At 46.8% G+C, this 14,885-nt stretch overlaps 1 protein-coding gene across 8 annotated transcripts in view; it reads right to left on the bottom strand.

The window, feature by feature from the left end:
- Nucleotides 1–14,885, bottom strand: part of SRGAP2 (SLIT-ROBO Rho GTPase activating protein 2) — a 255,706-nt gene that overhangs the window by 90,717 nt on the left and 150,104 nt on the right. For all 8 annotated transcript variants that reach the window (XR_005010236.1, XM_036756769.1, XM_036756768.1 and 5 more), the window contains exon 5: nt 593–655. Coding sequence is in view for 7 of the 8 variants with exons in the window: in XM_036756769.1 (XP_036612664.1) it covers nt 593–655 (63 nt within the window). In the remaining variant the exon portion in view is untranslated. The remainder of the gene's footprint in view (nt 1–592; nt 656–14,885) is intronic.

The following is a 14,885-nucleotide window of genomic DNA, read 5'->3' as shown; positions in this document are numbered from 1 at the left end:
TCTTCACTGAGACTCCAGCCTTGAGCACGCAAAGCTCTCTCTCTGTAACCGGCCCCTACAACTGGGGGCTGCCCAGGGTCTTAGCCTCCCTCTACAGAAGTTCGCCTAGTCTGAAACTTGCAGTTCCATTTGGGATCTTGTAATGAAGTTCCCCAACTAGAATGTGATAATGGTGCAATGCAGATTGGGTTGCATCCCAGGGGGCTCCCAGGAGATCTAGTTTGCTATGAGCAGGGTGTCATGGGAATGTGTTTGTTATCTCCTGGGTCCTGGAAGTCCCAGTTTGACTCTAAAAGCCATCCTCCTCTCCTGTTCCAGAGTGGAGCCACTGCCAGGACTGACTGTGGGTAAGGGATGTTGTGACGAAGATGGGGAGGTGCGTTAGGAGGTGATCTTTTGCTCAATCAAGATTGGAAATGAGAACCAGGAAAGGGAGAAGGGTGGCCTTAGATGTGCCCAATGGGGAATATGTCCTCAACCCCAACCCCTGAGGCCACAATCAATTCTGATGCTGGGACACAACTGCAGCAGCAAGCTGCCAGAGGCTGCTTCCTTCTGCTTGACAAAGGGCCAAGAAACCCGCTTGATTTACCGAATACAGCTCGTTCAAGACCTTCATCAAATCATCCTGGAGCTGCTGGCCGACTTCTTTGCTCTGCAACGAAAGAAAAACTCAGGTTAATTGGGAAGTGGGGGGAGGGGGCTGGCAACAAAGGGAAGAGCAATGCAGGCTCTACAAATAACACAGACTCAATTAAGGCCCATTATTTAACCTAGCAAATCAGATAACCACCCCGATCAGACCCAATTATGGTCAGATTACTCAAGGAGTTTTAATAAAATGAAATGTGCCCTTATCCAGAACAGAGCAGAGGTGATAAGAATGGAGGGGAAATGGGTTGCAGCCTGTGATTTTTCAGGTGGGCCCTGGGGAGCCAGGCTGAGAGCTACATCCTACCCAGGAATGCTGTTAAGTGGGACTGGCTCTCCCTGCCCCACACTGGGAAGCAGCTGAGAGGCCTAGTAAGAGAAGCAAAACAGGGATGGACTCTAAGGAGCATAGAAACACATGAGGATTTCAAATGGACCCACCAACCGATCAATCCATTAACAACACCTACTAAGTGCCAGGGAATACACCAGACAGTATGCTCCAGAAACGAAACATTCCCTCTTCTCAAAGGGCTTCTAAGCACCTAAAATCAGCTAGGAAGAGTCCTTGGGAAATGGGGCCATGTCTGTCTGCTTGGTTTTAGCTCAGTTCTCAGTATGAGCCTCTGCCAACAGCGAGATCTCAGAAAGCGATGACTGGCACATGGCCTCCTGTTAGACTATATTGATCTGGGAGTTCCCACATACTGCTCATGACCTAGAGCAGATCTTAAGCCCCAGTTATTGCTACACCACGTCCCTGCACAGTTCTTTCCAATGTCTTGTCACTCAAGAGTAGTAGGTGCTGTTATCATCATCATTTTATAGACTGACTTGCTAGTGTCTGCAGTAGGATCTGAATTCAGGTCTTCCTGACTCCATATTTAATGGTCTATGTTCTGTGCCATTTAGCTGTCTGACTTGAAATGTTGTGCACCCTTCTTTCTGGCTCATGAGTAGCACCCCTTTCCCTACCCATTTGCTCTCAGGATACCGCTCCCCCCAACACACACACACACGCATTTCCCCAACATGTACTATATTTGATCCCAAGGGATAGTACAAATCATTCAGAGCTGGGAGGGACCTAGACCATGTAGTTGAAGCCTTTCATTGTTCAGAAGAGGGAAGTTGGAAGCCTGGGGAGCTTCAGCGCCTTGCTGAAGGTCATACAGGCATTACTCACTATAGAAATGGTGGGGATATATGGGTGATACAGATTAATGAAACTCTATTTTGTATTGATCAGAATTTTCCACCCTTATATTAATGACCATGCCAAACTCAAGCTTTCCTGAATTGCAGATCATATCCAACTATCTGCTGAATTTCTCCAGCCATTAGTGCTATCAGGCCATAGTGTCTTCTTAAAAAAAAAAAAAAAGGCCTTGAAAGCCATTAGTCATATATGTCACTTTGCACTGCTAGTGTTTTTCAGGAAAGAAGGACAGGAAGGGAGCTTAAGGCCTTGTGCCCCTTTCAGACAGAGAGAAGCCAACTAGGGATCCTAACATACCAAGTAACATTCTCTTTTCCTCAAGCTTTCAGATCCAGGATGGCAGCAGACCATGGAAATCAGGTCTAGAGTTCTAGTACCACATTACTATGAGATTTCCACTGACAAATCTCATCTCTTCTTTGTTTATTCTTTCCAACACACCAGGGAAGCACCTGATTATGTAGAAGGTAGCTTATGCACCAGAGCTTTTCTATATGGGCATTTATACAAGAACATGAAAGAAAGGGAAGGAGGAAGGGAGAGAGAAGGAGAGAAACAGGGAGAGAGAGAAGAAGAGGGAGAGGGGGAAAGGGAGGAAGAAGAGGAGGGGGAGGGAGGGAGAGAGGACTAGAGAAAGAGAGGGAGAAAAGGAAGTAAAAACCACACTTTCTGTCCTGAGTGTTTAATGCCAAAACCAGGGGAGTAGGAGATGAGACAGGTTGGCACTGTATTAATAGGTCCAGTGAAGAGAAAAGTCCTCAATTCATCTGTTCTGCCAGCTTCTTCTTGTTTTTCTTTAAACACACACACACACACACACACACCCCACCAGATCCTAACAGTGCCTTTCCTACCGATGGTTAAATATTGCCCAGCACACTCTCAACACAGCTTAGCTCCCAGACAGGGGATGCTCCTGGCAGAGGGAGCTGCCCCATGAGCCAGGAACATGGCAAGTCATGACCCTAACTTCCTTTATTCATTAGGTACAGTGTTCTTTTCAAATGGCTTTAGAAAGGAGGCATCACATGGTATAATAAAAAGAATACCAGACCAGCAGTCAGGAGGGGCCCCAGGTTTGCATCTCACCCGGGACACCTCCCAGCTATGGGACCCAGCTCTGCGGCTGACTGTGAATGTGCTTTGGCATAAGTCTCTTAACCACTCAGCTTTTCCATCTGTGAGGAGGCTGGACAAAGCCCTCTTCCAGCTCTAAAATTCAATGACTCTGTATGATCTGCTGCCAGGATTCACTAGTCAATGTTGCTTTATCAACTGATTTACTTCTCAACACTGCAGTGGGAGGCAACAAATAAGTTTCCTTTGCTTGTCAAGTAGGAAGGCCTCAGGAAGGTCTTTCCAGGCTTACATCTCTATTGTTTCTACCATTCTTCCAAGGGTCTCAATTGCTAGAATAAGCCATCTAACTAGATGTCTCATATCCATGAGAGGTCCTGGCATGGCAGATTCGAGCGCTGGAGGGGTTAGAAAGCCCTGGGTTTGAATCCCTCTTCAGACATTTTTATGCTTTGTAACCCTGATCCTCAGTTTACCCATCTCTCAGTAGAGATGAGAATAGCACCTGCCTCAGAGGGCTGTGGTGAGGACAAATGAGATAAGGCGTATAAAGCTTTCTGTACACTTTAAGCCCTATACAGACTAAGAATCTCAACGTATCCCACAAACATCATTATCTCCAGCCTGGGGAGGGGAAGCAAGACCAAGTGACTCATCCATCTGCAGCCACAGAGTCAGAGGCAGGGTCAGGATATGAGCCACAAGTATCACTTCCCACCCTATCACTCTCCTGGCCTTAGGGGCAGCTGCCCCTGCCAAGTTCCCGGCCACCTCTTGCCATCTCCTATTTTTACAGCAGGGGTTACAGGAAAAGGCTCCCATTCCTTCTATCCTGTTATGTGAGCCTGTGGCTCACATAATTAAGCCAGATAGTAGAGGGAAAGAAAGAAAGGTGAAAAAAAAGTAACCAATAAAATCACAGTGAAGCCTGGGTAGATGTTTCCTTTTGTGTCTTAGCTACTTGGGGGAAGAACCTTCCCAAAGACAATCCCTGTTCATGTAAACAGGCTGCCTGCCGAAGCAATCTTGTCTTGCTGCTCTCCTTCCTCAGTTCCCCATAGGGCTGGGCTGGAGGATGCTTGGGTAACTCTAGCCCAGGGGAGAAGCAAGCACGCAGTAGTGGGGGAGCAATTCTAACACAAGGAGGAAGCGGCCAAAGCCTCTTCCTTCTCAAATGATAAAGGGAGGGCCCTGCAGTTTGCTAGGACAAAAATCCTAGACTTGTGCATTTGGGGGGAACCGCCAGTGGCTTCCCTCCCCCAGTTCTGGAGTCAGGCTTTGTGTTGGTTGCAGCTGAGGGTCTGATAAAGAAGTTGCAAGGGGACCACACCCAAAGACAAGAGGGGTATTTATTGCCGATCCCCTCTCCCAACAAAACCTGCTGAAGCCTTGTATATAACACAATGGATGCTGCAAAACCCTTTTCCTTCCCCATTTAAAAAAAGCAAAGGGATTTTGGGTAGGGAAGAAAAGGAGGAGAATAAACAGAACTGTCTTTGTGTGCTATCACACAACATGCATCTCTTTTCTTTTTAAAACTTCTTGGAAGAGAATGAGTCATCTAAACATTGCAGGAAACCAAAAAGAAGGAGGGGAAAAATTACTTTGGGCAAAACTCTTTTTTGAATGTTTTTGTAGTAACCTTAGCCTGGAAAAAAAAAAGAGCCTAAATTTAGAGCTGAAGATGTGGAATATTTAACAATGCTCATTTTGAGGGATAGGAAGTGAACCGATGTGGACCAACCAGAGTCTTTTATTCTGAAACTCACAACTGTTGGGCCACTTCTGGCCAAGTGCAGGCCTTGGCCTTCGCCACTCTACTCACTGCTGAGGTGTGGCTGGCTGACTGGGAGGCTCCTGCTCTTCTGTGTGTGCTCTCATAGAAATGGGGAGGGGGCCTAACCCAGTTCGGGTCCTAGCTCCCAAATCCCACACTCTCTCCCAGGAATTCTGCCGCCTCCTACAAAGTCTATGTTTTGTCTTTCTTTGTATCCCCATAGGGTCTGGCACTTAGTAGGTGCTTAATAAATATTTACTGACTGATTCAGTATTGCCTTTTGTCTATTTTCAGTAAAACAGAAAATTTAACAATCGCTCTGGGAGACAAGTATGAGGTTTCCCCAAGGAAAAAGTAAAAACACATACATGGTCGGGAGAGGGAAGGAAAAACAAGTAGTAATAATAGTTATAGCTGAAATTCCCATAGAACCTGAAGGCTGATTAAGCGCTTTACAGCTGATCCTTACAGAAATAACTCTGTGAGGCTGCCCTGCCGTCACAGGGGCATAGACATGGAGCTAGAAAGGACCCTAGAGATTGTCTAGCCCACTTCCTAATTTTATGGGAGACAACCTGAGGCTCAGAGGCATTAAACGACTTTTTCATGGTGACAAGTCTAGTAAGGGTCAGAGGCCGGATTTGAATCCAGATCTTTCAGGACGTACCCTGTTCTTTCTCTTACAGAGAGAGACTTATTTTCTCATCATTCAGATATATTAGACAGTAGCTGAGCAACTGGGAACTACTGGGTGAGAAATTAAATACAGTTGAAAGCTCTCCATTAGATAATTCAATTCAGCTCAACCAACATTTATTAAGTATCTCCTACAGCATGGTGGTGCGCTAGACACTTGAATATGAGGACAAAATGAAGCACAGACCCTGCATATATTCTACTGGGGGAATTCAACCTGTACTTTCTGTTATTCCACTGCACCCCATTTGGAGTTTTTTTGGCAAAGATACTGGAATGGTTTGCCATTTCCTTCTCCATCTCATTTTACAGATGAGGAAACTGAGGCAAACAGGGTTGAGTGACTAGCCTAGGGTCACACAGCTAGTAAGTATCTCAGGCTGGATTTGAACTCAGGTCTTCCTGACTCCAGGCCCAGTGCTCAGCAGGGCCTTTTTCCTCGAGTGCATTTGTTTCCATCTATGAACCATTTCAAGAAGGGATTTCCCTGTGCTCTGGAATGTGTGCACTGTTAGACTTGGTAAAGCATGACATGAGCCGTTCCCCTGGGAGTGAGCTCCATTCTCTGGCCTGACAGTGTGCTCAGTGCACTTGCAGGCCTGCCTTCCCCAACTGTGACCCATTAGTCAGCCAGAAGCTCTTATCACTCAGCCCAGCCAAGACTGTTCACCGCCAGCACCAGTACCACAGTGGGTTTATGCTTTGTGGGGAAAGGAGACAGGAAGAGGCAGCAAAGGGGGCCGGTTCCTCCCTGCATATCCTTGGCTTATGGTGTCCTGCTTTTAGGTTCAGGCAATTTACATTTCTACCTCTTGGGGATGGACAGCTGTAGGCTACACTCTGCCCAGAGTAGCCATTCTGCCTGGGGAGTGTGCGTCATTGCTGGGAAAGGGCGAATAAAACCCTCCAACTGGACTGCCTTTTAAAGCCCACATTGTTTCCTTTCCCAGAAGGATGGGTCCATGGGTTGGGGGGGTCAGCTGCCACGAGTCCTGTGGTGCTCCACTATCCCTCCCTGGGGAAGGCGATCTTGGAGCCAGGAGTTGATGGTGTCTCCGGTGCCCAGAATTCTTCTTGGATGAATGTTTCTCACTCCTGGGGTCATTCCAGGGGCTCAGTTACCTTGGAGAGCATAGGAAGCTGGAAGAGTACTTAGAAATCAGGTGGTCCAAGCCCCTCCTTTTACAGAGGAGGTTACACAGGTGTAGAGCCTCACCAGGAGGAAGCCTGGATTCAGACCCAGATCCTCTGACTCAGTGTTCTTTTTACTACGTGGAGCCACCCACCATTTCCTAGTCCTAATGGCTAAAGGGCTAACCAGACTGAAAGGGAAATGAGATACTTGGGAGCATGGGGGTCCTTGGATGGGCACAAAAGCAGGCTGGGAGGAGGGACACAGGGACCAATGAGAAAGAAAGAAGTCAGAAAGGCGACCCAAGAGCACAACTCTCCCAGTGACTGGAGAAGATGAGGAATCCTTGTCTTGGCAGGGGAGGGAGGAGGCTGAGGAGGAACAGGAAGGCTCCCCCCCACCCCACCCCGAGAGCATGCTTCATCTTGCTGCAGCAGAGACTGAGGAGACTGCCTGTTCCCATAAGTTGGGGCTGGAGGAGGCTGAGGGCCAGGAGGTAACAGAGCTCATCTGAGAGCCAGGAGTGAGAATGCTGGAAAGAGGAAGATGGCCTGGTAGGAAGCAGAGCAGCAGGAGCGCCAGCCCAGGAAATGCCTGGGGCACCAGGAAAACTGCTGATTAAATACTTTAGAGAAGAGGAACCAGGAGCAGGGCAAAGTTGGAGGAGGGGCCTCAGATGTTATGATGCCCCTGGAGCTGCTAAAAGAGAATTCCTGCTGCAAGACCAGGCCAGAGGAGAGGGGAGGGAAGTAAGGGCTCCAGATGGGCTAAATGTGTGGTTTTTTAGACCCCTGCCCTCATCCCCAGGGGCCAAGAGGGAACCAGGGGAAGCAGAAAGCCACACAGAAGGACTGTTCAGAGCTCAGAGCTACTAACTGACTACACCCTATCCCCTTAGGGCTTGTATCTGGTAGAGTCTGGAGAAATGGGGTCAGGTTTCTTCAGCAAAGGGAGGGCAGCAACCAGAGCTGGGGGAGCTGGGGAATGGGGGTGGGGAGGGGAGGATGGCATATATCATCTGTCTCTCCTAACCTGTTGTCCAAGCTCCCTGACTATTGTGTTCCTTGAGGACATGGGCTGTGCAGGGGACCCCATGACGATTAAAAGAGTTGGGAGGAAAGAAGACTTAGGGTCTGAGAATCTGGGTCTGACTCCTTGCTCTGTTTTGTACTAGTTAGTTGGGTACCCAAAGGCCAGTCACCTCATCTACGGAAGCCTTGCTTACCTAAACTGAAAAATGGGTGATGACAATGCTTCTATAATTACAGGCTTTGGAGGTAAAAGGAACCTCCAGGGTCATCTCAGTGGAACTCTTCAACTACAGATGGGGAAACTGAGGGCCAGAGAGGTGAAAGGGCACGCCCACAGGCCCACACTGTCCCGAAGCTGGGTTCTTGCCCCACAGGGTTGTGGCAAGGAAAGTACTTTGTAAACATTAAAGAGCTATATAAATGTGAGTTATTCAGTTGCTCAATAAAAATCTATTGAATGAATAAACGAACAGGGACCAGAGTCATGCTACGTTGTTGTCTTTACTGCTTAGACCCTCTCAGCTCCCAGGATAGGGTGAGCTAGGATTTCTGTTCATACAAAGGCCCCTCAGAGGGAAAGACAAACCTGAGGCTGTAACCACAGCTCCTCATTACATTCCATGGGGCTTTTCTGAAACCACAAACCACCAAGGAGGTAATGGGCTAGGGGTGGGGGAGGCTGTATCCATGCACTAATTAATTACAAACATCTTTGAAATGTGCATTTATGACACAGCACCCCATGTCAAATCTCAGGGGGCCACTGGTTACCCAGAGGGTGACCAAATAGAGTTCTCCAAAATCTCTACAATGCTTCAGAATAGATGGGGACAAGTGTGTTGCAGCTCCCCCAAATCACTCAGATTCTCCTGTCGGTCAAAAAGCTCTTACTGTGTGCAAAGCACTGTGCTAAGTGCTGGGGGGAATAAACAGACAGAGAGACAGACACAGAGAGAGAGAGAGACAGAGACAAGAGACAAAGGAGCGGGGTGGTGCATGTACAAGGATATACAGTTAGGCAGGGCAATAATACCTAGCATTTATATAATCACCAGCATTTATCCAGTGCTTTAAAATTTGGAAAGCACTGTACAATTAATTATGACCTCATTTTATCCTTAGAACAACCCTGAGAGTAGGCGCTATTATCATCTCCATTTTACAGATGAGGAAACTGAGTCAGGCAGAGGTTAAGTGACTTGCCCAGGGTCACACAGCTAGCAAGTGTGTGAGATCAGATCTGAACTCAGGTCTTCCCGACTCCACTGAGCCATCTAACTGCCTTAGTGGTTGGAGGGATCAGGAAAGGTTTTGTGTAGAAGATGGCACCGGGGGTGAGTGCTGGAGGGAGTAAAGGATCATATGAGCCAGAGTTGAGGAGGGAGTTCATTCCAGGCATGGAGGATGACTAGTACAAAGTCATGGCATAAAAGAATGAATGAATGTGTGAATGAAAAGGTATTTAGTAAGTGTTTGCTCAGCCAGGAGGTGGATTACCATGAGGGAAGGCCAGTTTGACTGGACCATAGATTTAGTGCAGGACAGGAGAGGTTAATGAGGGGAAGAGCTTTTAAAAATCACAGATTTAGAGCCAGAGGGACCTCATTGGTCATCTAATCCAATCCCTCCTATCATTTCAGAGACGAAGAAAACCATGGCCCAGAGAGAGGAAGGAACTTGACTAAGGCCACAGAAACAGTACGTCACAGAGCCAGGTTCTGACTCTGAGCCTGGAGCTCCTTCCAATGTGTGACTCTGGGTTAGGGTGAGTGCCCTGATTCTTTAGAAAAGTCTAAAAATGCTGGTCTCCAATAGATCCCAAGTCCCCTAAGCCCTTAACTGTCAGTGCAGAAAGGAGAAATGGGGAGTAAAGGGTGAGGTTTGCAACAGAATGCAGAGATGGAAGAGGGCACAGGTGGTGCCTTGTGGGAGATGAATAGTCTCTTCAAAGAACAGCTGCATGGGGTGGGAGAGGGGCACTGCTGCCTGCACCAGCCATTGCAATAAACCGTTTAGAGCAGAGGTTCCTAGCCTCTTTTGTGTCATGGAGCCCTTTGGCAGTCTGGTGAAGCTTAGGCACTCCTTCTTAAATGTGTTTTAGAATAAATGAAGGGCATGCTTGATTTCATTTAGGGATTGGTAAAAATAACTTTATTTTTTTCCAATCTAAGTTTATGGACCCCATGGGTCTTAGATTAAGGATCCATCATTTTGAGGCTCCAGACAGAACTGAGCTAAGGTATCACTGAAACAAGACAGCTGGGTGGCATAGTGGATAGAGTGCTAGGTCTAGAGTCAGGAAGACTGGAGTTCAAATGTGACCTCAGACTATGTGACCCTGCTCAAGTCACTTAACCCTGTTTGCCTCAGTTTCCTCATCTGTAAAATGAGCTGAAGAAGGAAATGGCAAACCACTCCAGCATCTTTGCCAAGAAAACCCCAAAATGGGGTCACAAAGAGCCAGACACAACTAAAATGACTGAAAACAGAAATCATTGAGCAGACTAACCTACGCCTGGTGGTGAACAGAGTGTGCAGTGGGAGTCAGGGGCATGAATTCAAAGGGGAGAGACCAGTCGAGACTGTGAGGTACAGTACTGGGGTCTGGGTTTTTTTTCCCGTTGTGTTTTCATTGGGAAAGGTTAGTGATGCTGAAGCTATGTTTAGATCTGGCCTAGAATTGCCCCTTGGAATCATGCTAGCTGACCTAAGCCCCATTTTCCAGAGAAAAGGTGCCCAGCAGTAGGCAGAGGGCACTGGGACCCAGCCGCCACAATGGAAAGGAATGATACTGTGCTCCTTCTTCCTCATTTAGTCCTCCTGATCACTTTTTTCTGAGTATTTCTCAAATATTTCCATTCCTCCCTCCCACTCCTAAGTGGAATCTGCACTTCCTCAATCGGGATTGCCCCTAGAAGCTCCACCACCGGTCTCCTCGTCTCCCATCTCGTTCTCCTTCAGTCCACCCCAGACACCACAGCCAGACTGACATTCACAAAATGGCACTGTGTCAATCACACAAATTCCCTGCTCCTTTCATTTTTAGAACGTAAATAACTCTCTCTTGCCTTCCAAATACAATCCCAACTCTTTAGGTTAGTGTTCAAGGCGCTCTACGATCTGGACATAACTTACCTTTCTAATGCCTCCTTCCTTAATCTGCTCGATGATTAGCAGTAGTGGGGCACTTGTGGCCTCAAGCTACATGTGGCCCTCTAGGTCCTCAAGTGTGGCCCCTTGACTGAATCCAAACTTCACAGAACAAATCCCCTTAATAAAAAGATGTGTTCTTGGACTTGGTCTCGGTCAAAAGGCCACACCCAAGGACCTTTAGAAGGCCACATGTGGCCCTGAGGCCACAGGTTCCCACTCCTTCACACTCTTGAAACTTTGTTATCATTCCCCCTGGCCTGAAACAAACCTTGGTCCTTTCTATCTGTTGAAATTCTACTCACCCTTCAAGATTCCAGCACTTAGCACAGGGCCAAGCACACAGCTGGTGCTTAATAAATGCTTGTTGATTTCACCTAACTCAGCTCAAACCCTACATGCTCAGACGATAGTAACAGGGGTTCTCTGATCCCAAATCTGACTTTCTTTCCACAGAATAATACTGTTTTATATATTGCCTAATATTGTAGTAACTTTCACTCTACAGGCAGCTGCTGGTGGTGGGCAGGAATGGACAGAGCACTGAATTCTCTGAATTCAAATCCAGCCTCAAGATATTTACTAGCTATGTGACCCTGGGCAAGTCACTTAACCTGCTTGCTTTAGTTTCCTCAACCATAAAATGAGAGATGATAATAATAGTGCCTATCTCCCAGGGTTGTTGTGGGGATCAAATCTGATAATACTGGTAAAAAGCACTTGGCACAGTGCCAGGCCACATAGTAGGTGCTACATAAATATCTATCTCCTTATCCCACTTTTCCTCATTCCTTCATGCATCATCTCTTGTGAACCTGATTTTAAGGTGTTAGAAGGCAGTCATCTTCCCCCAAACAAAATTTTGTCTCTTTAACAAGTATTCTTCCAGGGATGTTATGTGGTTGAAAGTCACAGAATATTATAGTCTCTGAAAAACAAAAATTCAGGAGCAGTCAAAGGGTAGTGGGGAAGTTCTTGGGAGCACGAGCAGAACGAGGGACATTATGAACAACATTTCGAAGGAGCCATGGTTTTAAGGATATCTGTCATCACAGAAATGGTATGACCAGGAAAAATGGGGGACAGGTAACAAAGCCAAAGCAAGAGAATGCGAGGGATGCCCCTAGCGTCTTGGGGAATTAACAGACGAGAGGCACACAGGATGGGCAGGCCCAGACAGGTAATCGATTGGCCTCATCAGGGACAAAACCTTGCCTGTTTCTGCCAAAGGCACCATCATCTTTCCAGTGTCTCTGGTTTATAAGCTCAGCATTCCCCTGGCTTGCCCACTCTCTGTTCCCCTCACATACCCAATCAGTCACCCACTCTTGCCATTTCTACATTCGCAGTGTTTCTCTCATCTGACTCCTCTCCACACACACAGCTACCACTTTAGTTCAGGCTCCCATCACCTCTTGCCTCCTAAATGGTCTCCACTTCAGATTTCTTCTCACTCCAGTCCATCCAACACATGCTTCTGAAGGAACTTTTCTTAAGGGAAGATCTGACTGTATGAATTCCCTACCCAACCATCTCCAGTGACTTTCTATTGCCTCAAATAAAATCATAACTGCCTCCTTAGCTTTCAAAGTTCCATACAACCCAACCCCAAACTAGCCTGGCCCCAAACTATCTTTCCAATATCACTGGATACTAATCCCTTTCCCACACTTTCAGTCTGGCCAACTGGCCTTCTCTTTATTCTTCACTCACAACAATTCAGTTCCCGTCTGCCTTCCTCCTTATCTCTGTTTCTGAGGGTCCCCACCTCTTCCTTTAAGGTGCCACTCAGGCACAATCTTCTGCATGAAAGCTTTGCCAATTCTTCAACTGCTGGTGCCCTTCCTCCCAAACCACCCATACTCAGCTAATACATGTATGTATATTTATTAACTTTATGCTGTAAATAGTTTTATATGTGCTTGTTGTCTACCCCATTAGAATATAAACCCTTTGAAGAAGAGATTGTTTCACTCTTCACACTTATATCCCCAGCACTTAGCATAGTGCCTTACACATAGTAGGTGCTTAATAAATACTTGTTGATTGATTGATTAATTGAGATCAAAAGGCCCTACATAAAAAAGGGTCCCAGTAAAAATGTGTTAACTAGATTAGGATGAAAAGACCACAGACTTGAACATAAAAAACTGTGAGAGTATAGAAGAATCTATTTGATGTATGAGCATTTAAATTCTCAGTTACATCTTGCTGAAAAAGCTGTTTTTACTCTGTTTCAAAGAAAACCATATACATAAAACCAAAACTGGAAATGTAAAGTGCTTAATATTTAGTAAATATTTATTAAGCACCTACTATGTGCCAGGCACTGTGCTAAGCACTGTGTACACAAATACAAAAAAAGAAAGACTGTCCCTGCACTCAAGGAACTTACTATCTAATGCGGGAAGACAAAACACAAATGGAAGCTAGGAGAGAGGGAGGAAGAAGAGAAGGTACCTAAGTGGGGACCACAGCAAAGTCGGTCAGAGAAGTCCCAGAGTAGTGAGTGCAGCCAGGTGAGAAACAAGATGTCTAAGCTGAGCTCCCTCCTTAAACGATGATGAAGGAAGGACATCCATATAGTAAATCTCAACATTATCCAGAAAGCTGAGCAGTGCAAAGAGCCAAGTGGCTACAGTCTGTTCTAAGACACACTACCCAAAGCAGAGCCAGCACTGGCCTAGGCTATGGGGTTAATCAGTGACCTGCACTACTCTGCTTAGGTCTCCCCTAATCCATCTTGGCCTTGATTCAGCTTGAGGCCCTTGGGGGGCTCAGCCTGAATGACAATGGAGGGAGCTGTCTACGGAGCACCACTCTGACATCCTGCCCTCCAGAGCACAGTCAGCATTCTTCTTGGGGAGTCCTCCAGGGAAGGGGCAGAAAGAAGCTGAGGACAATGGGGGCTTTCAGGAGGGCTACTGGACCCAGGGGAGATGAGAAGGGCAGAGAAGCAAAGACTGGACACCCAGGAGGAGGAAAATCATCTTGCGTCCCATTTCTGGAAGAACAATGATGCTAAGGTTGCCTGCTGGAGTTATGGGAAATGACCAGAGCAGCAGTTTTCCTGCAATCGTGTTTTCAGGCTTTTATCAATACCTGGGCAGCCCAAGAGAGATACACTGAGTTCACCCCAGCTCCCTGCCCCCACTCCCCAGAAAGTACACAGCCAACTGTGGGGACAATCAAACTGTGTCTCTGACATGTGGAGTGCTACAGGTCATGGCCACACTTAACTAGAACATTCATTCTCTGAAGGCCCAGTCGGGCTCCTCAAAACTCCCTTTGTGTCCGGGTGCATTTCTGCCCCTTTGACGCTAATTTAATCAAGACATTCTCCAAGCTTTCAGATGGGGCTCCCATGGTGGTTCCGCATTCCTCGAGGCATTAGGGCTTCAGCAGCCAGCTTTGTCAGGGTGATGATCAGCAAGGCAAGTGAGAGGCTGGGGTCAGGGTGTCTAAGCTAGAGCGTGCCAAACTTTTGTTTGAGCCCTTGGCATCAAAGAGGGGACTGGGCTTGCCAGACATTTGACACCCATTTATTAACGCTATGCATCCCTTCAGACATTGATAAATATTCTCCTAGACAAGTACACTGATGCTGAACAAAAACTAGAAGAGGACCCTCCATATTCAGAATTCCACAACACGGTCCCTAGAAGACTGATGCTGGAGATGAGTGAGACCATTGCCCAGCAGTGGGTCTGCTCCCTTCTCTCCCAGCCCCCACTCTCTTTTTCCCTCGATGATTTTGCAAATTCCCAAAACTTTCATTGTCTCACTCAAGAATAGACTAGGCTCCAAAGCCAAATCCAAGCTTGTATCTCCCAGCTGCTTCTTGAAAATACAGCCTTTCCAGCACATAGCCAACAGCCAGGAAAGATGCCACTGAGAATTCAAAAGGTTTTAGAGCAACAACTAGCTCCAAACTGGAAACAGTGAAAACAAGAGAGGAAAGAAAGGAACCAGCTTTGGTCACAAGTACCTGAATGTCTTATTCCAAATGAATCGTAATGTACTTTGCACTTATACAGTGCTTTATCAAATGCCACCTTCTACATGAAGTCTTTCCTGATCTCCTCAGCTGCTTGCTCCATACCCCTCCCCCCATTACCATTCATTTCGTATGTAGTGACAAGGACAGAATCT

The sequence above is a fragment of the Trichosurus vulpecula genome, chromosome 4, assembly GCF_011100635.1.
Source record: "Trichosurus vulpecula isolate mTriVul1 chromosome 4, mTriVul1.pri, whole genome shotgun sequence".
Lineage (NCBI taxonomy): Eukaryota > Metazoa > Chordata > Mammalia > Diprotodontia > Phalangeridae > Trichosurus > Trichosurus vulpecula.
The sequence above is the reverse complement of the archived record's forward strand: the minus strand, read 5'-3'. Positions and strand labels throughout refer to the sequence as shown.